This window comes from Erithacus rubecula (assembly GCF_903797595.1).
Source record: "Erithacus rubecula genome assembly, chromosome: 5".
Classification (NCBI taxonomy): Eukaryota; Metazoa; Chordata; class Aves; order Passeriformes; family Muscicapidae; genus Erithacus; species Erithacus rubecula.
In genome coordinates this window covers 15,811,211-15,837,901 of record NC_136687.1, presented here as the reverse complement: position 1 = coordinate 15,837,901, position 26,691 = coordinate 15,811,211, and the positions used below count along the sequence as shown (strand labels likewise).

The following is a 26,691-nucleotide window of genomic DNA, read 5'->3' as shown; positions in this document are numbered from 1 at the left end:
CACTTTGTTTTTCCACCTTGGAGGAGACTGAGAGGAGACCTCATTGCACTCTACAGCTTCCTCATAAGGGGAAGAGGAGGGACAGACAGACATTGGTCTCTTCTTTCTGGCAACAAGTGACAAGACCTGAGGTCAACCTCAGCCCCAAAGCTGGGCCAAGGGAAGTTTAGATTGGATATTAAGAAAACATTCTTCACCCAGAGGGTGGCTGGGCACTGGAACAGGCTCCCAAGGGAAGTGGTCACAGCACCAAGCCTGACAGAGCTCAAGAAGCATCTGGATGATGCTCTTGGTATGATTCCTGGAGATGATGAGATGATGAGATGCAGGGCTGGGAGCTGGACTCAATGGTCCAGTGAGTCGCTTCCAACTCAGCGTGACCTGGATCCCTGTCTAACAATACCACTCACAAAAATGTCAAATACACAATTAGGTAAACTAGAAAACTTTGTCCCAGCTATAGAGATTCCATGTTAATGGAGACTTCAAGGTTTCACTTGTGTAACAGAAGGACAGATTTACCATGTCACACAGAGACCCAATTGACACTACACAAACCACACTCCAACCAGGTATGTCTGAACTAACAAGAAAGCTCAATTTCAGTTCCAATTTCCAAATTCTCATTGAAAAAGAAACATTTGAATTTGAGTGTAATTTTTCCTCATCACCAATCAAATATATACTTTTTTTTCTTAAAGCAAGCTAGGTAAAGGAGAAGCACTATGAGCAGTCCAGCAGCACATGCACTGGCTTCCCCAAAATAGATGGATTAAGACAAGAAGAAAAACTTTTCTGGTATAGAAAGAGATTTGTGGTTAAAGCCTCTAAGGAATTATTAAAACCCTACTGAATCTTTTTAATTAGCATCCAGAGTGTCCTTTTCAGTGAAACCCTTTTTAGTTACACTGCAAACCTTGTTAAACAATTTGTTAGTTGGGGAAAAAAAAATTCAAGTCTGTTGGCACATCTTCTGTTTCAGATTCCTAGACAGACACACAGACATACACATACATGTATATAGATATATATGGCAATGGATGGTGGAAGATTTAAGCAATATTAGGTTATTTTAAGGAGGTGTGGTGATTTAAATTTACACCCAGATGGTGAAAACTAGTGGCTGTAGTGCAGATATGCCAGGCTACACTAGCACATAGATATTTCTCTGCACCCCAGACTAGCAGAGAATGGATACTTTAAATAGATCATTTTCTGTAATAGATCAATACTCTGTTGTTTTACAGATTCAGGTGCATACAGTGGTTTGGATGTTAAAAAAAATCAATACAAATACAGTGCCATTTTTGCAGCTGGGACCAATGCAAGGAAGTAGGATGCTATAGCAAAGTGTCTTCTTCAGCTCATCTCCTGCCATTCTACTGCTTCTTTAAAATGTCTCAAATTTAATGAAATTCTGCAGGAATAGGAAAGTGTTCACTGCTCCACAGAGTCAACTGCTCCTCACCCTTGGAAAGTAAAAAATATCAACTTTGCAGCAAGGCTATGCTTATTACTGGTAGGAAGCTAAAACAAGGGGTTAGTTTCACAGTGTCAGCTTGCTTTTTTAGAAAAATCTGAAATCTTTTGCATAACTATAGCAGCATAGCTACACTTCCAGCTATCTGTGACAAAGAGGGATGTCTCTGCTGTTACCTGATTTGCTTTTGTTGCACACAGAATTGATGCTATCCCACAGTATATTTTGTATGTAATTTATAAACATTGCTTATAAATGAATAAAACTAAGGTTCTGTTTAAATAAAGACATTTTTCATATTGTACTAATCTTCTCTATTACAACTCTCATACAGGTGCACACATCAGTTTGCTTATTTAAAAGCTAGATTAGGACTGAGAGAAAGAAAATGGACTTTCCATGACTAAAACTGACTATGGAAAGGATGTAGCAGAACACTGCCACCTCCAGTTACAGACCATGAACAGAATATACTGAAGGTATTATTCTGTCACTTTCTCAGAATAAGTGGTAAACAGGCATGAGCTCTGGCAAAAGGCTCAGGCTGACTGCCAGTGAAGAGGCACATACATGTTTGAGCCTTTGATTACAGCTCATTTATAAAAAACACACCAAAAAACTGATACCACAGAAACAAATAAACCATCACTCCCCACTTGCTATTATGATCAAGTTGCCAGGTCAGAAAAATTTTTATTACTAGGGACATTCAGTTAAGAAACTTTCTAACTTCAGGGCTTTCCCTGCTCAGCTTACACTGGGTATAAGGAAAGGCAATCTACCTTCATGTTTTCCCATGTCCTTGCTTTTTCTTGTCTAGAATCAACTTCTCATATAGTTCTACAGTTCTGTGGGATAGTCTATGATGTGCAAAAATGTGCAAAGGAAGGGAACATCCAGTTCATGATGGATGAATCATGAGTGCCCATGACCCAATAGAAGTGGAGGTTTAGGCTGAAAGACTGCACTAATGTGAGATGCTTTTTCTTGGCCAATGTGAGGAGATAAGTGTTATCCAAATACCGTAAAACAAGGAGAGCAGATTTACAGCTGATTAGGTGGAGAGGATGATGATAGCTGTTGCTTACCACTGTATAGGGGGTGGAAAGACATGAGATAATACCAGTAAAACATATGTAGAGTGAGAATACATCTCCTGAGTACCAGGTGGAAAAAACCTCATAAAGTTTCTGTACCTAATACTTCATGATGGCTAGAGGAGACTTCCTAATTCAGGTTCCAGCTAAGGCTTGTTTCTGGCATGTTGTCCTCCTACCTCTGCTTTCCATCTCACCTGCCTTGGCAGCAACCTTGAGACCTTCTGTCTTCCTGTTTCAGCCACTAAGCCATGCTACATACAACTCTGCCTTCTGCATTGGATTAATATTTTTTCCTCTATCACTTTTCTGGTCATGGGCCTGGAATTGCTCCTTGCCTTTTCCTTGGCTGAAATTGCTTTAGAGTTTAGTCAAAACACATATTACCTGTCAGACCAGCCACCAAGCTGTAATACTTGTTATTAGTAGAGTCTCATGTTCTGGGTGTGATTTGTTTGGAGAGAAAGTGAGAAATTAAATGAAGCTGAAAGAAAACAAAAGATATCAAAAGATGGGAAAAAAAATAAATTATGAGCTAAGATCAAGGAAAAAAGATAAATATGCATGGTCTGACTACGTGATAACTTGCTGGAGGAAAGGAAACAGATACCCACAGGTGTATGAATAAACACAAAAGAAAAAAGAAAAAAACCTAGCACGGTGCTTGAAACAGTAGCAATAGGGAAGAAAAGAAGGAATTATATTGAGATTAAATGATATATATTAGATAGGGAAATTGCCTTCCAAGTTAGAGTCTTGCAATAATATTAACATTCTACTTTTAAAACAATTTGTGGAATATAATTAACCTTTAAAAAAATCTTTATCTTTAAAGATAAAGCCATTACCATTTCACACCAATATATGATTACATCATTTAAAACCCTATCACTACCTGCATAAATGAGAATTATTCTCAGAGAGGAGAACAAGTAAGAACAACCAATGAGCTAATAGTATGGAATATGTTTCCCTACATATCTGGAAGAACCTCAGGTGGTTTTCTCAGTGAAAATAAGCATACTGTAAGTGCAATTATGGTGAAAGAAGGACAGAATTTTTTCAGCTAGAAAAAAAAAAAAATTGGGGAAAATATAAATATTGAAATTTAAAATCTCCCTGAAGAAACAGTTTGACTTTTCTTTACAAAATGAGGTATATATTTTCAAATTGTCCTGACTTCAAAAATTACAAACATTAAAAATTGTTTAAATATTGAAATCACATACTCTGGATCATTTCATTCCTTTTTGTTTGTTTGTTTGTTTTAGCTTTGTCTTTAGGCTAACAAAGTAATTATTCATGCAAATCTACTTCCATTAATAGTGCCAGGGTATGCCTCCTACCAGATTTCTTTTAATGATTCATGAACAGTCATTGTAGACAGCACTCCTATATTTATAGAATTAAAAACCAAGAGCTCAAAAGGTCATCTAGGTTTATCTTCAGTGAATCACAGGCTCTTAAATTCCACTAGTTTCCCTGGTATATATCCAAAACTCATATTTGACTAATGTGTCTCTCCCAAACTACACTGCGCACTGATGTGAAGGCAAGAGGTGCAGAATCCAGTCTTCCTGATAATCTGAGCCAATATTTAATTGTTTGCACTGTTAAGAAATGTGTCTGATTTCTCATTTGAATTTGTCTGGCATCCAGCGATTGGTTCTTTTTATGCTTTTCTTCACCAGATTAAAGAGCTCTTTAGTACCCAGTATATTTTTCCCATGAAGGTACCTGTACACTGTAATCAAGTCACCACTCAATCTTCTTGTTGATAAGGTAGACAGATTGAGCTCTTTTAGAGTCCTCCAGTAAGGCATTTTCTCCAGCTCTCAAATCATTTTTGTGGCTCCTTCCTGAGCTCTCTCCCATTTTTCACTGTCCTTTTAAAAAAGTGGACACTAGCACTGATGAAATATTCCAGTAGCTGTCTCACCAGTTCCTTATGCTCTTTGCAGTACTTATTCATCCTCTGAAGAAAGGCAGAGCTAGTCAGAAGGCACCATCTGGTGAGGAAGTCTGACTGGTAGGGGGCAGATTTAAATACTTAAAGAGTAGCAGAGGGGAGGGTGGAATGGGCAAAGGACATTTAAAGACTGACTTGCTAGACTATGATCATTTTTAGTTTCCCCAGGAGGTTAGTGAATTCTTCTCCCTTGGACTGCTATTGCCTGTGTTTAAAAAGGTGAATAGCAGCAGACTATAAAATATGGAAAATGAAAATTTCATTGGGATTACACATGGATGAGAAAAATCAGCATTTGCCTGCTGGAAAACATGGGACTAATGGGGATAAGGCAAGCAGGGGAAAAAAGAAAAAAAATAAAAAGAGAAACGCCATGATAGTCAAATAGGAACAGAGAAAATGCATAAAAGGATATAAATGGGAAAGGGATTACATGGCCCTAACTGTAATCTATATTTAAAAAACACTGGATTACTGAAGTCCCAGAATGCAGGTCCAGTATTGAAGCTAATGCCCACCCTGCAAAGCCAACACCTGAGAGGGGACACTGATGATTTTGCCCCACTCAGCTCTGCAAATTGCATTTCTTAGTGAAAGATCGTTTCAGAAGCTTACAAAGGTGTTGAGTAAAGAACAGGATGTAGAACCTGGAGGCTGTTTACTTATGCACCCAGCTGCTCCTGCTGCTGGGGTAGCTCATGAGAAAAAGGCTGCCAGACAAGCATAAAGCTGGTTGGTGAGATCAGAGGCAACAGTCTGATTTGTAGATATAAAAGGCATATAAGTCCAAGAGAGAGCTTTTGAGTGACTTTCAGAAGCTGCAGAAGCCAAAAGCACTCTCCTCTCCCCTTCTGCAAGGACTAAAGCACTTGTCTCTGACTCTTCATTCAGCCATGCTTTATTCATTCCTTTAGGATCTGGAGATTTGGTTTTTACAATGCATGGTGACTGAAGAATAAACTTGGAAAGTGCATGACAGCTCCAGGTGTTGGAGCACGACCCTGCATACTACAGAGAAGGTATTAGTCCAGGCAAAAATATCCTGCCTGAGCTCTTCACTGACCCTGTATCTGCAGTAACACAAGCATTGGTTTGTCACTTCAAAAAAAATATCCAACTAATCAGCAAGAATCCATTATAAAGGATACACAGTATATAAAAATGTGATTTTGAACTCTTTTGTAAAATCATGTTTCATATAATTTCTTAGACTTCCAAGAAAGAAGAGTGCAAACTACTGTAGTACTGTTGTTGGTTTCTGATTTATTTATAGAAACATTCAAATACCTAAGGCACATACAGATTCTTTCTGAAAAATCAAAGCTTTTCTTTGTTGCTTAAGCCCTTTACTAAAGTTCCCATAGCAGCTGCCCATATAACTTTATTATTCCATACCAACAAATTAGGCAACAAAAAGAACATCAGTAAAAAATTACACTTTAGCTATAATGACAGTGAGGGTTTCTAGAATTCAAAAGTCTTGCTAGGTGTAACCCAATGGTGTTACTGAGGGAATAAAAAGGAAGATTAACATGGAAGTAGCTTAAAGGCCTCTTAAATACTGAAACAGAGAGACATGGTGTGAGATATAAGAAAAGGAATCTTTGCAGACATTATCCCCTTGCCTTGCAAACAACCATTGCAGAGAAATTTTTAATTGACAATTAATCCCTCGAGCCTAACACTAGCAAATACTTGCCATACAAGTCCAATTCCATCCAGATTTTCCTTCTAATTTGATATTGTTGAAAAGCCCTTCATTCTCATGCTTCCAAATCACTGTTACACTGTGAAATGTTCCAGGAGGCACAATTTGAAAATAGAACACAGAATTACTATAAATATGAGGAAGGTCTCTATTTTCAGGTGTTAATATTACAAAATAAAATAATGACAACAACAGAGTGTTCTTTCTTTCAGGGAATAACAAGGAAATATACTTAACTGTTACATTATTAAAAGAAAATTAAATTTAAAAGTACCATTTTTAGCATTTATCATTAACATGATATTGATTCTCCTTTCGTGAATTTAATTTTCTTACATTTCCCTCCTTCTTAAAATAAATTGCTAGGGAACTCTAAAAGACTACATGTAGCTGGTCTTCTGTTATTATAGCATGAAGAAGTAAAAGCTGTGGGTTTTTTCCAATTTATATATTCTAATTTGTGTTATATCCTGACAGATGCAGCATTCTTATAGAGGTATAATGCTTTGCACTTATTTTACTGTTTGATCATTTGGTTTTTTTATTTCCCAGAAATATAATCATCCATCTTTTTTCTGGGCAAATTATTCCACCGTGTAATAGAATTATTAACTCCTCAAAAATCTTCTGACCAAACATCAGACTTGCTTCAATAGGGTAAGTGTCCTTAATGTGTTTGAAATAGTAACATTTTCTATTTAATTTACAGCTACTATACAAGTTCAGTAGATTACTTTCCCATTAGAGTTTTTGAGAGATGTACACCATGCATTCAGGTACATATTCGTATTCTCTGACATGAATGTTTATTTCAAAAAGTCTGTTAGCATCAGGAATGTGGCATTGCACATACAGTCAGAGCAGGAGTGCAGAAAAATCCAGGTACTATTCCTATTATTATTATCCTATCTGCTTTTTGACCTTAGCTAAATTACACTGAACTCATGCTACCTCAATTTCCCTAGGTTAACACTGATATCAAGATATTTCATTCCCTGTGTAACAAAGCCAAGTATTTCTTTTTATAAAAATGGGAGAACCCTTAGCAAAATTGATTCAATGCAAATAAGCTAATGCAATGCTATGGTTGAGAATCTGAACAGAGAATTCTCAAAAATGCAAAGGCAAACTCCCACAGCAATTATAAAGTAGGTCATATTGAACGTATGTGTTAATGCATGAAGGGGCATATACTTGCTCAGTAAAAATTGCAGGGGCTTTCAAAAATCAGGCACACGTGAATTCAAATCCAATGCAGTGTTTTTATAGTCTGAAAGTTGTATTTTCATTTAACAAGACTCTGTATAAGAGATAATGCATTGTTTGCATTATATTTAATCACTTCTGATACTACTGATCAATGTTTTCCTTCCTTTTATATTAACATTTTGGCAGCATATACATAGATCTGCAATGACACTACTTTGTTTGACATTGCAATATTCCCTATACAGCTGCATTTATATCATTTGCAGCCCTTTAAAATGACAATAACTCCCATGAAATCAAGTGATGAGCTATTATTATCACAGAAACATAGTGAAAATAACTAGCTTGGAAGCTGGAGAGTAATATATTAGCTACCAACCCAAGCACTTCAAAACACAGTTGTTTTTTTAATACAGTAGATACCAACTAAGTTTATCTTCTCATCTGTTCTTCTATTTTCAGTTCTAAAAATGTGTCTTGGAAGAGATCCATTCATCAGTAATTGTCAAATGGACATAAGGATGATCATATCACAGGTCCATCTACTTAAATGGTCAATGGTCTCATCACTTAGCCAGATGAGAAGCAGGGTATTGATACATCCCAGAGAAAGTACTCAGAAGTATATTAACATCTTGGGATGAAAGTTGTACCATCACTACAACATTTAATAGCTTTCTCTCAAATTTTGTAATGCCCTTTGAACAAGTTTCATAATATTTTTGGTAATATGCTCTGCCATGAGTAGAAATATGTTTCTTGTTTCATATTAAAAGGCAAAATCTCTTTTTCTAGATTATAAATCCGTGACTAAGAAGTGATAGATATCTAAATACAGATGTTTGTTCTAATAAACTGAACTTATCTCTCATTTACAGGAAAGATATATGACAATGTGGAAAAGCTTAGCCAAATTGTATTACTTACTTTTTGCAAGTAAATAATACAAATGGTATTAACTTACTTTTTGGTAATAGTGATCCTATATATAATCCTAAGAAAACATTTAGAATTTACTTAATGGGCCTGAGTTATTTAAAGATGTACTATCTTAAAAAAAGGGATATATAAATTAAAAACTGTCTCAAAGACACAACACTACCACAGTATTTTTTAATGATGTACTTCTGTGGATTCACTACATTTACTTCTGAAAGGTGACTCCATATGAAGCATGTGGCTTAGAACTGATATCAAACTCAATGATGTTATGTGCTATCCACATCTGATGAATTTAAATTCACAATTTTCATAAAAGACTGTTTTTGCATCATAAAGGCCAAAATCTCTCCTTTTTATTTTTTTTTTTCCCGTTAGAGTTGTCATTGTCTTTAATCTTGTTCAATAAAAAAAAAAAAAAACCCAGAATCAAAAAGCTACAGTAGCTGCTTCTGATGTGGGGATTACATTGTACATGTAAAAATAATTTCCTACAGAAACTCTCTAGTGGTGAGCAATAATTGTCTCTAACTTTCTGGCCACATAGGTGTGATTTGGAGATTAGAAACTGGTTAGCTGTTGAGACCTCCAGTTTTTGCTTGGCATAGCTAAGGCAAACAGCAGCAAAACTGAAAACTCCTGAATTTTGTTTCAACAGTCCAGTAGTACTGCTAAGCAAGGAAAGTAGTATGTGTGTAACAAAACTGGTGCTCTTTTCAAAGAGGTTCCTAGCAGGGCCTTAACCATGAGCTATCTAACAGAAGTACAGCACCCACAGTGCCTAATTCCTTAGGTTATCTCTCTGGGGTAACCAAAGCCTCCCACACTGTGTCTCCTCCACAGAGCAGGAGCTGTTCTTGTGCTGCAGCTGCTAATGCTTCTGAAAACTGTTCACTGGGGGCCTGGTCACCTCTGAATCCAAGCACATCCCAGGTACTGGGTGAGGACATGAAATACTGCATCCCAGTTCCTAAAAACTTGGACAAACTGCTGCACCACTCAGTCTAGCTATCCTCTTTCTGACACTGCACACAAAGCTCCTGTGTCTCACAGCCCCTTCCCCTGGGGTGAGCTGATCAATCCAGAGACATCTAACAGCTACTGCAACTATCTGTCTTTTAATTCCTTTTTTTTTTTTTTTAATCAAAATAAAGACAATGGCAGTGAAGTAATTCACTCACATATCTTTGTTTCAGAGATTACTTTCTGTTGTTGTACTGGCCAGGGTTTAATATCCTTATTCCAGTAGAAAGTTTCCCAGGACAAGCTCACAACTCTGGGATTTTTCCACTGAAAATAATTTTGAAGGCAGAGTACAGGACATTTTGCAGAAAGAAAATGTTCTTTCATAATTTTGCATTGCAAAACTGCTGGTAAAGAGTTTAAAAAAAGCTCATTTTTGCAGGTTAAAACATTCAGATTAAAGGATTAATGTGAAAAAAAAATGTAAAGACTTTTACTAACAAGCAAATACTTCTACAAAGTGGCAACTGTAACTTCTATTGTCTGAAGGGTCTCCCATATTTTTCTAAGAAATTGTATGTATCTGATCTTGTCACAACAGGGACTTTTAATGCTGGCATTTAACTGAAATTTTACAGAATCATACTTGTATCTCCTGGACATCTTAAAATTATATTAAAAACTGCTAAAAATATTATAGTTGCCCACCTATATCTTTACGATTTTAAGAGTTTCTCAGTTTTTATTTTGTTTGGGTTGGTTTGGGTTTTTAAAAGCTTTAAATCCCGCATAGTATCCACAAAAAATTTCAGCTTGATTTTAATGCTTCTGCAGTGACTGCTGCAGAGCTTCTTAACTTTTACACTATAATGCAGTCAATGTATTTATAGTTCTTGAAAATGTCACATGGCAATGTTATGCCAGGGACAGCACATCTCAGAGACTCTTTAATATGTCTGCATTGTTGTATTCTATTTGTAGAGGCATTTTTGTCAGCAGCAATGAAGAAACAGAGCTGCTGCTGCAGCTCTTTCAATAACATTCAAGCTTATAGTTGACCCAAGGGGCTCACATTATGACACTCATATTTAATTTAACAATAAATCATATTTTCATGGACTAGAGTATTGCATTATAACCTCACTGTTTCATGTGCATGGGAATGCAGCAAAATCAGGCTTGTACGTATCTACAACACAGGCTAAATGGTTAGTTCATGAGAGCAAGGTTGAGTGTACAGTGGCAGCAATAAATAAAAGGTTTTATAACAATTCTTAGAAGTCTGGGGGAAAAAGGACACAAAAAGCTATCCAGAAGGGACTGCATTTAACTTAAAGTTCAATTTTTAAAATCTTCTTAACTGCACCACCTTGCTTACTGTCAGTTCTAGTTCTGCTCTGCCCTTCCCATTGCAGACAGCATTCTCTGTATCTCATTTTCTCTTCTGCTTCGTTCATGCATATTTAAGGAGAAAATTAACACCATCTGAATCTTAAGCTTTACCAATCCTTTTCTCCTCACAATCATTTCTCCTATTTGCCCTGCATCTTTTACTACTGACCTTCTAGCTGACTCCAAATTAAATGTTCATATGTTTCCTATTTATTTCCCAATCTAGTCCTGCTTGTTCACATTTATTCTTGCTCATCTCCCTCTTATTTGCCTCTGCTCATATCACATCACATCATCCTCAATTTCTTTACTTTCCATTTCTACTAACTTCCAGGACCTACTTCTTGCAGCACTCTGCAACCTAAAATTAATTTAATTCATTTTTTCCTCCCCCTCAACATTATTAATAATCTTCTACCAGTCAGACTATGGAATACTTTCATTGCTTTTCTCCATCAGCAGGCAATAGTTTACCCATACCTGCACTGCTCTCCTCCACAGACTTTATAGAACTACATTATCTTTTATAAAAAGCTCCACTTTTCAAAACTAAGTACTTTCAAATACAATTTTTTTTTCTTTTTGGCAGCCTTGATCTTTGGCCTAGATGTCATCCTTAACATACATTACATAGAACTAAGAAAGAGCCAATGTAGTAAAAGCATTTGACTACCCTGACCCATGTTCTCTTTTTACCTCTCATCCAGCTTTTTGTTCGTCATCCCTTCATGCATTGTATCTAAATTAGATTTTCAGTTCCTTGGGGTACGAAGACATCACTTTCATTTATCTGTAAAGCACCATGCATGCTTATGGCTCTGTTGAGGTGCTAAATATGTATATCCACATTTCGTAAAATATTGATGTTTTTATCTATTCATATATTGCAGAAGCAACATGGCAACAGTTGTACACATTTATAATAGCAATGATATGATTTATAGTAGCTGCATGCTGCTCTCTATTTCCTAGTTAGTATTTACATTGATCTTTCTGGTCTTTTTAAGTAACCAAAACATAAAAATCTCAATTTTCTCTGACAGTATTGGTGTACCAATTCAGGACTGCTCCTGCCCTCCAAAATCTTGTAATTTAAATAGTCCCAGTGACAGTAAAAATGTTTGTAATTTTGGACATGTAGCTTGAGAGGTCCTGAAGTACACTGATTTTCAGAGTACTAGACCTTAACTCTTTGTAAAACACAAGATCTTTAAAATGGAAGAATCTTATTATTTTGAAAATTTTGGATGACAAAATTAACATAACTGGTGTAAATATGCATCTTAAAGACTAGGAAGATTTTTCATTATAAAAAAAAAGGTTAAATGGTAATACTATCAACCTAATTACAACATATTAAAATATTTCTAATAATAAGTGCAGTAACAAACTGTAGATATTCTCTCCTTTGTAGTCAAGCACGTTTATTTCTTAAAAAAGTTAGTAGGTGTTTAAATCCCACAGCAGAATCTGCACAGTCTCCTGTCATGACTCAGAGCCCCTTGCATGAATGAGTCTGTACTAATAATTTCAAAAGTTAGCTCAAAAGATAGGAATTATCGTAGAGTAGACACTGTATGCAAAGCAATTAAACCGTTATGCTTCATGTAACACTTAATAAATGGTTAAGCATTTAAGCACTGAATAAAACCAACATCTTTGAGTGTCCTGCTTTGCATCAATCTGAGCTGAAAACTTGAAATGGGTTGTTCATTTGTGGGTCATTACATGTGGAGTGGCCTTGACAAGCTGTTTATTCAGTGTAGCAGGCAGAAAGTCACAGGGGGATAATGTTACTAACATTTCTTCACAGAGTGCCAACAGTTGATGGATTTAATAGCTATATTATCTTTGTACACAGGGACCCATTTCAGCCAGCATTCCACCATGGTATTTTACTGGATAAAATTAAAAATTTAATGTTGAGCTGCACATATAACTAAACCTGTGTCAAGTTGCAATAATTACACTCAGACCACATCCAAATTTAAAAGTATTTTTGGACTGAACAAATGGTAAAGGTAAATTTTAGTCAACTCTTGATGTCTTCCAACAAGCATCTACCTCCAAGCTGGTCTCACTCGTTTGTTGCTATGCATGAGAACTGTGTCAAAAATATATTAAAGTGGGATTCATCAGACCTACCCTAAATATTTACTTCAGAATAAGCTGTTGCACATTTTAAAACATTGTCAAACAACTAGATCTGGTAAGTTAATTCCATTTAATGGAACAGTGAGAATTTTTTGTTTCTTAATTACTTTGCATCTTCAGAGAAAGTCAAATCCAGGTGTCTTGTCTGCAAACCTAAAAGTAAACAAAACTCCTTGATAAAAACTGCTGTCCAATGCCAACTATTAGTTTCCGGACATGGCTTGGGGCCAGATATGAAAGAGCCCAGGAAAGCTCTCCTGTCCAAAGACAGCTGGTAGATGTCTGTCTGCTCCAGATAGAAAGAGGACCCATCAATTGGTTTCAGTGCCAGAAGAAGGTCTTGTGCATCTTCTACTTAGCTGTAGAAAAAGAGGTAATTGGCATGGATTTTTGCATAATTGCAACTCTGAATGAAAAGGAAGAAGATAGAAAGACATTTAATGTTTTTTAATATTTTAACGTAAGTAAGGACAAAATAAAGAGTATAAACAGCAAAAGTAAAAAATAAGCAGGACAATGAAAAAATGGCTACAAAAATTTATTGAAATAAGACTTGACTTTCAGGATTGTGATCACTTTGGGCAAATACAACACAGATACTAGCTGTTATCTAAATGAACTGACATCTAAAAATGCATTTGACTTGCTACACAGTGAGAAGATCTACTTCCAATAAATTACTACAGAGAATACTACCAACAAAAGGGAGGCAAGGAAGGAATTTTGAGAAGGTTGGAAATTGGCCCAATACAAAAACTATAAGTAAAGCATAAAAACAGAGCTTTGCCAGTGCTGAACAGTTTTGACCACCTTGACACAGAGGAAGAAGCTGAGTTATAATGACTTAATGGCTGTATGGTAGAGGAATTGGTTGTTACACAAACCTCACTGTGTGGGACATTGCCTTCTCTAAGGATATAATGAGATGCAATCGTCAGAGTTTTAGGTGCACTCAACTTTACATCCTGCACAATAGAAAGTATGAACGATAAGCACTTTTTAATGTGGTAGCTCTGCTCAGTGAAGAACTTTGACCTTACACAACAAGTTAAGGAAAAAAGTATTTATAGAGGACCTTTTCTTTTGTTTCCACACCAAGATTAAAACTACTTGTTTTCCTTTCAGCCTAAACATTTTTTTCTAATCACATCACTTAGATTTACGTAAGTTTTAGCTAAAACTTAGCTTGGTCATTGCTGAATGCAAATAAACACAGAATAAAATTATATTAGGTTTGCACAACTGATCTTTCATAATTTTAGATGTTGATTTTTCAAATTTTCTGCAAAATCTGTCTGAAGTACTCCCATCATTGACTGGCATCAAGTAGAGCAGGGTGACTTTGGGAAAACCCACTCTCAGTGATGTAAATTATAGGATTATTATATGTATCTTAGACCAAGAGAGAGCAGAAGTTTTATTCAGAACAGATGTAAGAAAGCCCATAAAATCAGATGCATTATCCTCTATATTTTCCAAGCTACAAACTAAAACTAGTTTTCATCAAATTGCACTGACCCTATTAACTTAATTTTCCATGAAGTGACCTTTTATGACTAACAATGGAAAAGCAAAACTGTGCAAATATCCATGAAGACAGTGAAATGACTTATTTTAATGAGAAGACTAAAATATCTTTCCTGCATTAGCATCTGCTTATTGTCACTGCTCCTTAACCCCTTGGTACTGGCAGACACCACACATCTCCTTGCCAAGAGTAGATGTATGCCAGGAAAGCCTTACTGCTGGCATCAGAAAGATAATTTCTGGAGTTCAGAAGATGATATAACACTGGTGTGTCATTTCAAATAGTAAAACAGATATTGAGTACAAAGGTAATAGGAAAACACTAAGGCTCCTGCTCTTTATGGCCAGCATGAAAAAATTAAATTACAAATCCCAAGGTGACTTGTTTATTTATATCTTGTACAATATCTCATGCCATCCAGATGGGCTCCTCAAATATCTTCTGCAGAATTCACAGAGGTTCTATCAATCTGAGGTACAGACACAAGTCCACAGTGTTTTCTTCAAATATTTTAATGCAGTTTTACCACAACTACATCAGGGATTAGCAGAAGTTTTTATGTATTAAAATTGCCTTGTAAGCTCTAGTACTGATACTTTCAGATTTCCAATCACCTCTGTTTGTTAAGGATAAAGGCAAACCAAACTGATACAGGGAGCAGGATATCATTTCCCAGGTTAATAATGGTTTTGCAGTAAGAATTGACCTCTGAAAATATTAAAGGAAACAGACAAGGGTTAATAATGACTTTGTTATGTTTTAACACTTAAAGCAACTTGACTGCACATTTTCTCTGTTATGAGGTGCAAATACTTTCTCTCAAGTGCCTGCTGACTACTGTTACAAGACCCCAGAGCTGGCAAAAATGCTCAGCACACAAAATCTTCCAACCAGGCACATAAAATGAAATGAGGATGCAAATTTTCAAAATAGATCAGTGGACAGCAACTCCCCAGGAAAAACATAATTCTGATGGGTGCTGGTCACATGGAAATATAATCCTTTAATTTAAATGCCTGAATGGCAGCCTGACTGCATGTGCAAGATAGAAGCCTGTTGGAAAACCCTGATGCTTGAGAGCCTTACAGGTAGATTTCTTCTAATGAAAGCATTTTTCTCCTTGAGAACTCTATTTTAAAAACTTCAGTGCCACACTCAGCAAGGTTACTAAGCTGATCTTTTATGTTTTGAACTTGGTTAGCTAGATCAGCTGTTTCCTCTGGAATGTTCCACTCACCATCACTGTGCCAGCATCAGGACAAAGACACTGTCAGTGTGTTCAACATTTGGAAGTGGTGTGAAATCAGCATTTCACTCATTAGATCTGTATGATATTTAAGGCTTTTCATTGGGTTCTACTAGGTTTTAGATGGAGTTGAAGGAACTGGTCTGTTCAGCCACCAACCTGAATGGCTTGGCAATAGTCTATCCAAGAAAACATCTCTTACCCCTTTACACTGCCACTGCTGTAGACTGCTCAGTCCTTCTAACTGCAAGAAGGAATTAGCTCACCTCTCTAAAAGCTCATGACTTCTAACCTCTCTTGTCCCTTCTTTACTAAGACAGAGATCAACTTTAATTTCCTGGATGTGTTGTTAAAGCTGGCCAGTACTGGAGATGCATTTCTAGAGGCTTAAAAGGAATTCACCTTCTGTACAGATTTAGCAGAGGCTGACATGAATATGTTTCCTAAAGGGCTATTTTTATGCTGCTGAGAGGTCACTGTAAGTTTAAATATCAGGATACTTTAAGCTCTTAAACAGGCATTTTTAATTTTGCTTACATCCAAACACAATAGCATTGCTTTTAAACCTTCTGAAAACACTAGATATTGAAATACACATCATAAGCTCTGGTTCAAAGAGTATCAATTAGCTTGCTCTTTTACTTGAACTATCTGGTTTAGTGCAGTAATTGGAAAAGGCCAACAGTGGCCTTGAATTATTATTTGTTAAGCTGAGAGGTTCCAGACAAGAATAAGTCTCTCCCATGCTGGTGGAATGTAGAAATCAGACAGTTTTCGCTTCAGACACTTGGGCTAAATATACCAAAGTGTTTAATAACCTCAGAAACCTAAATTTCATAAAAGTTTTGTGGGTCTTAGAGTACCAGATATCCTTATGGGACATAGGTGCTTGTGAAATATCTATCCCAAGGCCTTGCTGGATTGAAACACAGAACTGAGAAATGCCTACAGAAGTAGAAACATAGCAAAAAGTAGGAGGAGGAAGACTGAATTGCAAAGGTTTATAAAATGTATGCTTAGGAGGTTATGTTTGGCTTAGAACATTATTCTTAACAGTTTCTGAACCTGACATCTGAGATTTTGTTTAATCCAAAGCAGGAAATTTGTTCTATTATATATTCCTTGGTACTTTTAGATTCAGCTTACTGTGTATTGATGTTTGAAAATGCCAACATAGAATGCCATACCTTCTTCTTCAAGGATAGTATTAGATTCAACTTAACCCAACCTCAAAAGTCTGATCTTAGGGATTCCTGCCAAATAGCTTTTTTAAGACAACATTTACTGCAGCAATCAATTATGAAACCTGGATTTAGACAGTGACTTCTCCTAAATGAACAGGTACATACACATCCCTTAGCACAGCAAGACTCAATAAGACTGTTTACAAACCAATTTCCAATAAATCTCACATATAGTTTGCTTTTCCTTCTGAATGCAGCACCAGAAAAACTCATTACATTCTGAGGAGATGCGTGCCAGTGCTTGAGAATGCATCCATGCAAAAGAGAAAGGAATATACTAGAACTTAAATTTTGAAAAGCAAATTTTTGCTATTTGCAACAGCAATTAGCAGCAAATACATCTTGTTCCTACAACTTTTGATTGGGGTTCTTCAGTGGGACTGGGTGTGTGTTAACTCTTTGCTGATGAAATGACAAGGTTTACTATGTAAGCTTAAACTGGGAAAAAAAAGATCCTTGGCTGCTACTGGATCCTGTCCTCTCATATTCAACCCCTACCTAGAAGACACTAGCATTTCTCATCCTAATTTTCAGATTATAAATGATATAGTACGATTTATAACATTTAAGTGTAACCAGCTATCATTTATTTTTTACATCTCAATTAAACACCTATATTGGAAAAGATTTATGTCTTTTGTTAGAAAATGAAGAGAAATAGAATTGCATGCCTGAAAAATGTGAATGTCAAGTCAAATTTCCAGGTTGTCTCATACCTTCCTGAGTAGGCTGACATAATTTCTCTGGATGTAACTGGGAGTCAGGTAGAAGCAGAAATACAGAAGAAAACATTCTTCTGAGGAAGTGTGTTTATAAGGGTTTTATGGAGATAACCCAAGGTTTTGGGATTATATAAATATTAAGGAGCAGTTTGTCAGTAGGAAGTGAAGAACTGTCCTTTTCTCCTTTCTATCATCTTCTCTCCTCATTCTGATTCCCTACCCTCATGCTAAGGTGAGGTATAACATCAAATTCTCACAGACTCAACATCCTCTTATCTACAACTTCTGTCTTCTTCTGCACTGACACCTAATGTTTAGCAGCTCCCTTGTTCTGCTCAGGGCACCTTCTAGGGTAAAAATAATTGTACAAAAATACTTTAAAAACTTGGTGTAAGCTTTAAGATAAAACCTGACGCATCTTAAGAACAATACAACATCACTGCTTGAAAAGACCCTACCTCCACCAAGTTAGAAACAGAATAGTTTTAAAGGTTTTCAAATGTCCTACATCTTAGGTGTGAAATTGGTAGTGAATCAGTTGGTGTGAATGATTTTATTTGAAAGGACATTGCTTTAAGCTTTCTAATTCTTCACATGCTCTTTGCAAAAATGTTTATATAGAAGATGATGGCCTTTCCATGCTATGCAGTTACAATTGCTTCAACAGATCACTGCACAGGAGAAGTGAACTCCTGCCTAATGAAAGCTGGCCTACTTGGAGTTCTGCCAATGCCCTTTCGTTAAATGTAAAGTTCATAATATTAATCAGGCAACTGCTTATACTGGGGATCAAGTGAACATTTTCTGAAATTACAGCTGAGTTTTGTCAAAATGTTAGCTTTCCTCACCAAGTGCATTCAGACTGCCTGCTTGCTATCTCCCACTCTGACAACTAAATAACAAAGCCCATTCAGTAGGCAGCTTGCTGAGGTTTTACAGTGCCTGCAGCCCCAGCTAAGGAATATCAGTACAGGAAAGAAACCACAACCACACAGCCAAATTTAAATTCAACACACCACAAAAAGCATTCTGAGGGAAAGACAAGCTGTGCCAGTGAAAGTGGGCCATGTATTGTAAATTTTGGTGGCAAAGAAAATGCTTCAATTCAAGCCTCTCTGGGGTACTGGCACATATATCTGGCATGCTCTGCTGGGAAAAATGGCTGGTTGGTCTGTTTGCAGCAGATTTACCAGCCCCCCTTTTCTGAAATCTTTCAACAAAGGCTCCTCCACTCTCTGGTGAAAACCTTGATCTGCAGGATGCAGAGGATAGGCTACTGTCTACTGAAGAGCCAAGCTCTACATGACCAAAATTCTGCACAAAAAGATTGCTTCTGCACTATCATCCTAGTACAGATAAGGATAACCTGAAGAGTATTTTCTAAGAACTCCTGTCTTTTGTAGCCTTCCATCTTTCCAGTCTTCAAACTGTGAGAAGAAAGGAATTGCCAAGGCAAATACTGCCCTAGAAGTACAAAGATATATATCTTCTTGGTAGAACTGGGATGCAGAGAGTAGGAAACAATTTAGAAGAGATTCAGAAGTTCATTCAATTCTTTTTTTCTCCTTGGAACCTTATCCTCCCAGCATACAAGAGATCTCAGCCAGTTTCTTTGATTCTCCCATTGTTTCTGGTCCAGCTTCAGTTGCTTTTATTCTTCACAATTCTCTTTATTTCTTTTTTCCCATTCCCTCTGTTCTGTGGGCACAACTGCCATTTCCTGTCTTTTCCTACTGAGTGACCTTAAGTTCTCCCCCAGTCCACACTGACGAAATTAAATTAATCAGAAGTGAAACAAACTTTATATCTGACTTCTAACAATCAGACCAGTTTATTTATGTGCTGTATGCCTTTACACATATACACTGCCTGCTGAGACTGTGAAAACTCTTCTTTTCCGAGCTTCTGTTTGCCAGAAAACTAAGCACAGTTCCTATCAGTCTGAAGAATCCTCTCTAATTTGCTAAAGAAAAGTGTCTGGGAAAAGTATGTCCCTTAGTACAAAATAGTCAATGTGAAGTTCAGCACATTGGAATTTACTGATAAGCTATCTAAATGCACTTGCCAAAGGAGATAACTTGTCTGTTGTAAGCCATCCAAAAATATTCTCATGGCTAGGATCCCTGAAAGTATAAACATTCTGATGAAGCAAAATGATTTAGAGTTACAATTAAAAAAATCTGGAGTAAGCAAAAAGATACATAGGAAACATAATAATAATCCTATCCCAAAAGATTGTGCTATCCGAGGGGATCTAGAATATTAATTAGTAAGTTGTTGCAAACCTATAAAAAATCATCCTATAATTACTCTGAAAAAAAGTTGCAATTTCAAAGCTACACTGCAGAATAGCATACTGGATTAATTATGCCAGACTGCAGCAATAACCTTGAATTAAAGCTGCAACCTTCTATTTTTAAGAAACAATTGCCTTTCTGGTTGATGAAACCTGTCGTCCCATCAGGTAACAGACGTGACCAGGAAAGAGAAAAGCAATAATGAGTCAATCCAAGCTGTTTGATACATTTCAAATCTTCCTCCCACAGAGTGTAGCTGCCACAAGCTACATCACCAGTCTGGTTCCTGAAAACTCGATCTCCTCCCTGATGAGTGAATATATCCCAGACATTAGGGCCCTTTCCATCTGCATTCCAGCCTTCTGCTTGAAAAACAAAACCTGGTCATTACACTTTTGACATCAAAAGACATATGTTGCAAGTAAATAATTTATCACAAAGTAGGTGCAAATCCCTAAAAATCCCATGGGCAAATTGAGAACTATTCTTTACCTACTCCTTATATTATTTAAATAACTAGGAACTTTCAAGCACTAGTATAAATTTGCATTAGGTTTTGCATTTATTCATATTTTTACTTGCTGCTAATTATTTGAAAATTATGTTCTAAAAAAAAATTCAGACTTCCAAAACTCTTCATCCTTCCTTAGCCAAAAATCAGATGTTTCCCACTCTTGAGATACTACAGGTTTTCACAAAGGGTATTTTCTAATGCAACTTCCATCCATAAATGTAAAAGATCAGTCCATATCAAAGAAAGCCTTTAGGGTATGAGAAATACATCCAACAAATAGGCACTTATGGCTTTCAGGATGTCCTTTGAAAATCTTGACAGTTTTTTAAAAAGAAAGGAATGCCATTATGAGCCATGGCCCTAGGCATATACAAGCTGAATTAATAACACAGCTCTACAAAACTTCTGCTTTTTGTTTAGCCAGACATTCACAGAAATTAATTTTGAATGTTCAAAAGCACTGCACCATTTTCCACAAACTTTCAGAGTATTAGGATATTTCTTCACAATTCTAAAATTGAGATACAGAGATTACTATCAAAATATTCAAAATTTAGCTGTTGTCCGAGATCTAACAACATATAATATTTTATTAGAATATATGCATCTCTCTTCATTACAAATTTCTTTGTCTTTCCTGAGCCATGCTATAGCTGAGGCAAACTTTTTTTTTTTTTTTTTTTTTTTTTATTTTTTTTTTTTTTTTTTGTGGAGAATTCTGTATACTCACTTCCCTCTGTAAACCCCTGTAAAATGTGATTTAATCATAAAATTGCAATTAACCTCAAAATGGCCAACCTCATTTACCACCAAGATTTTTCAGAGTCCCAATGAACGCACTGTTCCAGGGTTATTCTTTAAAAACTAAAATGATGTGTGTTAAAATTATGTATAAATTAAATATCAGTTGGGTTATAAGATTAATAACTATATAATAGCTACATATCAATCCTCAATAAAAGTGTTTTAATAATCAATTAGTATAATAGAAATTAGAGATGGAGGAGAACTATTAGGAGGTCATTGAGTCCATCCCCTGCCAATGCAAGATTGCTCCCTTAAGTATATTCAGTACTTAATATACATCTGTCTTATTAAATCTAAGTTTAATGCAAGGTTAAGCATATTGAAGACACTCAATTTAAAGCATTACTAAAATCTGTAATATCATTTCTATAACCTAGCTTTTCAGAGATCATTGTCACATTTCATGGTCTTTACAGAATTTTATTGCAGCACACGAACACCCATACATCTATATTTGGTTGGTCAGTAAATTAAATTTTACACGGGACAACCTTCAATGTAGGTCAAATTTTAGATCCAGACACTTTGAGTTTTTTCTAATCTCAGATTTATGATAGATTGGGTGCTTTGTCTGTACTCTCGTCAGAAAAATACAATACTACAAATTTTCTATATCCTGCTTCAAATTTCAAACATGACTGCTGAAATAAATAGTCATCTGTGGGAAGTGCAGGAAATAACAAATAACAGTAATTCTTTTATGGTACCTAGAATTTTGGAGCCTTTAAGAGCAGGCTTCCTGCACCATATTGATTTGATACAGCTCTGTTTTCAGTACAGTTGGAATTAAGGGTAGAAAAAGCTGCCACAACAGGCAGTTAACACACCTTTGGTTAAGAATCACCATCTGTAGCAGAGGTTGAATGATCCCTCATTTTGTCTGCCTTCCTCCAGCAAAGGAAGAGGGAGGGAGGAGGAGAAGCATTTGATTTTCAGCAGTCCAGTGATCATTAGCCTCTGAAAAGTCCTGAGCAGAGCTGTAGCAAACAGACCCACTTTCAAGCATTCCTGACACTGTTCAAAGAGACTTCTCTGCACAGCACTGAGCATCTGAGCCACCTGCAAAGTGTAGGAAGGAATCCAGCCAAGGCAACAGAAAGCTCTAGGTGCACTAACAGATCCTGCTGGGCCACAATTAGTGTGCAGAGAGCTCTGCTCTGCTCCAATGAACCATCCTTGCCCCTCTGAGCTTGCTCAGAAACTTCCATGCCACACAGCACTCCATAGTGTAGGGGCACAACTGGAGTTTTAGTGAGCTTTGGGGGCAGGAAAGAACAGTGAAGAGGACCTGATTTTACATTTAAAATACTTAGGTGTGAATTGGATACCAAATCAGCACATGACATGCCATATAATGAATAATTTAAATTGTTATGATACATGTTCCCCATACTCTGCCATTATTACAAAAGGAAGAATGTAATGCTTTTCCAACTAGTGAAGCTCCTAAAGAAGGAATATTACTGATCAGAGTGTTTAAGCTTACATGTGCTTTTCCAAGTACACTTTTCCTCTAATTCAGCTCTCCTTTAACCTTTGGGAGTAAAATTTTCTTGACCTGTCTCTAACCAAAAAGTGTAGTTTTGTTTGAATTAATGCAGTTCCATTATTTGGCATATGAAAGAAGTGAAGAAAACCACTTTTACCATTACAGGAATTTTTTTTGCAATTTTTCCCAAAAAAGAAAAAAAAATAGAAGAAAAAAAATCAAGCAGAGAGTTGAAATTTAGCATAGAAATGGCCCTCAGTAAGAAGTGCTTTTGAATGTTCTGGTGCAAATTGATTTTGATTTGACTGAGTCATGAACCTTTGAAATCTGCACTTTGAGCATGCAGAGTACAATTGATATGATTTTTTAGCGCTTTGAAATATACAGAGTGGAGAAGGTTGTGCTGTGCATAAATACATAGCTGACAGTAAAAAATAAAGTAGCCTGTCAGCTTGTGCCTCTTCCACTGTGTATCTTGTGATATGCACAGCAACTGAGTTTGGACTCTACAAGAACTATTGCTTCAATCATGCTTCCTCTAAGTCAGAAGCTGCACAGCCCCTGAAGCTTTCAGGAGAAGGAATTCCCTGTTGAGTTTCTTACTTCTCCAGGAAAAGGGTCATTTGAGTAGCGTCTAGACCATATTATAGATTTTTTTTTATTATGTTTTCCCCACTCAGAAGCCTTAAGAAAGTTCATTAAAAATACATTAAGAGAACATTAAAGTTGCACATCTAGCCACTCAAAAGGCAGGAAATTATAATGCACACACAATTCACATTTTAAAAATTAGTTAGAAGAGCTATGTGCATTGCAGGACTGGAGTTAGAATCTGGCCCAGAATATTGATTCCCTGGGAACTGAGAGCTGTGCAGTCTATTAGGTGAACCGAGCTCGTTAAAAGGCACCGAGCACGGGCAAGTACTCTCAATTTCAGCAATAACCAAGAACTAAAGGCTACATCCTCAAAGACAATTTAGGATCTACAACTCCCATTTAGGTACTGAAATCAATGGGAGTTAAGTGCCTGTATGCTGCAGGGTATAATATGAGAAAATCAGGTCTACATGTATTTCGAAGGTTTATAAAGACACATTTATGAAAGAATAAAGTTTGGAGGGGTTATGGCTGTAGGTCCCCCTGTGTTTATGTGTTTACATTCCCTAATCTGCAACATATTTTCATATTGTGCTGGGCAAATCCCTTCTTCAGTCCATCTATTCAGTTGGGAACATGACACATGTCCCTGGGGGACAGCCTGCACAAGTCCAACTGTTAACCTCTCAGTCCATTGGTTTTCATAATATTTGGAGGTGAGCTCCTAAATGAAGACCTCTTGTGAGTACCCATATCTGATGAGGCAGTTCTCCCACCCAGTATCAAAATAGTCAATAACAATTTACTTGAACTAGCTCTATAGAAGGATATATACAAGAGGCAGATGAAAAAATTACTCAAAACTTCTTCCTTCCCCTGCCTCCCAAAATAACTTGTTCCATTTCCTTTACCTACCCATATTTCTGAGGTCTGAAATATCTTTTACCTTCTTCTTACTCCTCAAGTCAGAAGTGTTTGAACAGAAGTGCTACATGGATTTGCATCAGAAGTAATATCTACATAACAAGGCAAAGATCAAACACTCTACTTCCTGGATCCAGACTTTTTGTTCACTTAAAACTTCTTTAACACTTTGATAGTTAAAAATTGACACCTTCAATTTGATATGCTGCTGTAGCTGCACCCCAAGCAAATCCAACTGGAAAAGCAATATTCCCCAGCACCAGCTGCAGGGGACAGCTGAATACACAGCATTATGTGTGCTGGGGAGATGTTGGCTTCGTTTGCAGACAGCACTTCTTGGCTTGATCACTCTTCCACTTGCTACAAGCAGATTCTATATGGAAGACAAAAATAAACCCTGTGCAGCTTCACACACTGAAGGGCAAGCCCTGCACTTTGCATATCTCGGGATTAAAGTGGAGAGGTTCAGTCAGCTACCAGTGAAAGTGGAAAAGGCAGCAGTGGAAAAGACTAGGGTGGTCACAATAAAAGGGCTCCTTCTAGCACAAAGAATTAATGGACAAAACAGATCCCTCTTTCCCTTCACTTGCCTCTCACCTCCATCTCCCATGCAAAGAACTTTGTGGACCCCCTATTCAATATAATTCCTTTAGGCACAAGGCAAAAAAACGATTTCCACCAGTAAGGTTCAAAAAACAGCAGCCCCTCTTCTTTCCTGCCATCAAAATTATGTTTTTTTCTCTTCCAACACCAAGAAAACTTGCCTGCAGTAGATGAAAAAGGATATTTTTGGCATTGCATGTTTTGCAGTGGAAACTATTGAGTAGACAAGCAAGATTTGTATGGGAGTACAGACAGAACAGCTATCTTTCTCCTTCTTTAAAACCCCGTGGATGCTCATTTTTTTAGACCAACAATGACAACCTTATGGCATGTGTGCCAGAATCAGCATCTGCAAAACAGCCCTCAGGTCTCTTCCCCTACCTTCTGTCAATGCTGTTACTGCTCTCCTGTCAGCAGACTGAAAAGGGAGCAGCAGCAGGAGGAGAGTCAGGTAACAAGTGGGATGGGTTGAAAGTAGTTTACTGTCCCTCTCCAGAAAACTGCAACACCTGGCACACTAGGTGGCACTACTGCAACTTTTTTTTTTATTTATTTTTTTTAAACTTACTAGTGCTTTTCTCCATTTATTATAACACTACATCCACACTGCCTTTGCCAAGGTCAGTACAGGCACATATTGGGCTGCTGTAATATATGACACTATTCTTCTTTACTCCATTTAACACTCTTGATTCTGAAATCTCTCTGGGTAAGGACCTACTTCTGCAAACCATTATATATGCAAACGAAATTTTCTTTGATAATGAAAATAAGAAACCTTACCATACATAGGAAAGCCACTAATACAGTCAATGCACATACTTTTGCCAAGAATGCACACAATAAAAGAATCAACTTCTTAGAAAAAAATAAATTCCTTTGTAGAGACACAGGGAAGCTGATTTAATTCCAAAACGAATTTTGCAGAACCAGACACTGCAGATGCAATGCAAAATAAATCGGGCTTTCACAGCAGGCATGTATTTTCTCAAGTGTCTTTTAGAGGAAAGGTAAAAGCCCCTTGAATACAAAGGAACAAAGCGGGAAATGAGGCACAACATACTAATTTGTTCCCAAAACACATGCTGACACATGGTCTAGGCAAACATATATATCCTTCATGTGCATTATACAAATAAAAAAATCGATAAAATGAACTACTCTGTTCTCTCTTGTTGATACAGCATCCTCAGGCTTTCATCTGTAAAATAAGGACAGTTAACAGTAAAACTCACCAGGGCCACCTTACATCATGATTAAGAAGTATTTATTAATGGACAAGAATAATAACGATCATTTTTTACATCATTAAAAGTTACTGGTAGGCACCTTTGACAATGTAAGTGACATTAAATCTTTTCCCTGAGAATAATACAATTCAATTCCACAGGAGATATAATAAATATGTAACTCAATAACAGGGAGAGAGGGACAGACAGTACATAGCAATAATAAAATCCAATAAAAAGTTTTATAAAAATGCTTAAGCATGAAAACAAGGCTAAAAGTGTCACTGCTGATTCTTTATCAGGAATCAACAGAGATGGGTTTTGAGATTGAGTGGGAGGAAAATATTCCATAAGCAGTCTGGGGGAGAGTGAACAAAATTTGCCTCAGAGGTTAAGACAGATCCACAGTAATGAGATCTCAGGCTATGTCAGATAAGTAGGCAGATTCTGAAAGATGCAGGGCTTCAAAATTCAGAGATGTTGCACTGGTAGAAACTAAGATCAAACTTTTCTGGCAACCCAGTTTCTACATTTGGCAGAAGTGCTGCCACTTCTGTTTATAGCTTTGGATTCATAACCC

At 36.7% G+C, this 26,691-nt stretch overlaps 1 protein-coding gene across 1 annotated transcript; it reads right to left on the bottom strand.

Moving 5' to 3' along the window:
- Positions 1 to 265: 265 nt before the first annotated feature.
- On the bottom strand, positions 266 to 24,882 carry LOC306802321 (cytosolic beta-glucosidase-like; the record flags this gene model as incomplete). The annotated part of the gene is made up of 4 exons (XM_079306335.1): positions 266 to 393; positions 20,083 to 20,310; positions 24,470 to 24,542; positions 24,877 to 24,882. 4 exons carry the CDS (start codon positions 24,880 to 24,882, stop codon positions 266 to 268), a joined length of 435 nt encoding a protein of 144 aa, XP_079162461.1.
- Between the last annotated feature and the right edge of the window lie 1,809 nt (positions 24,883 to 26,691).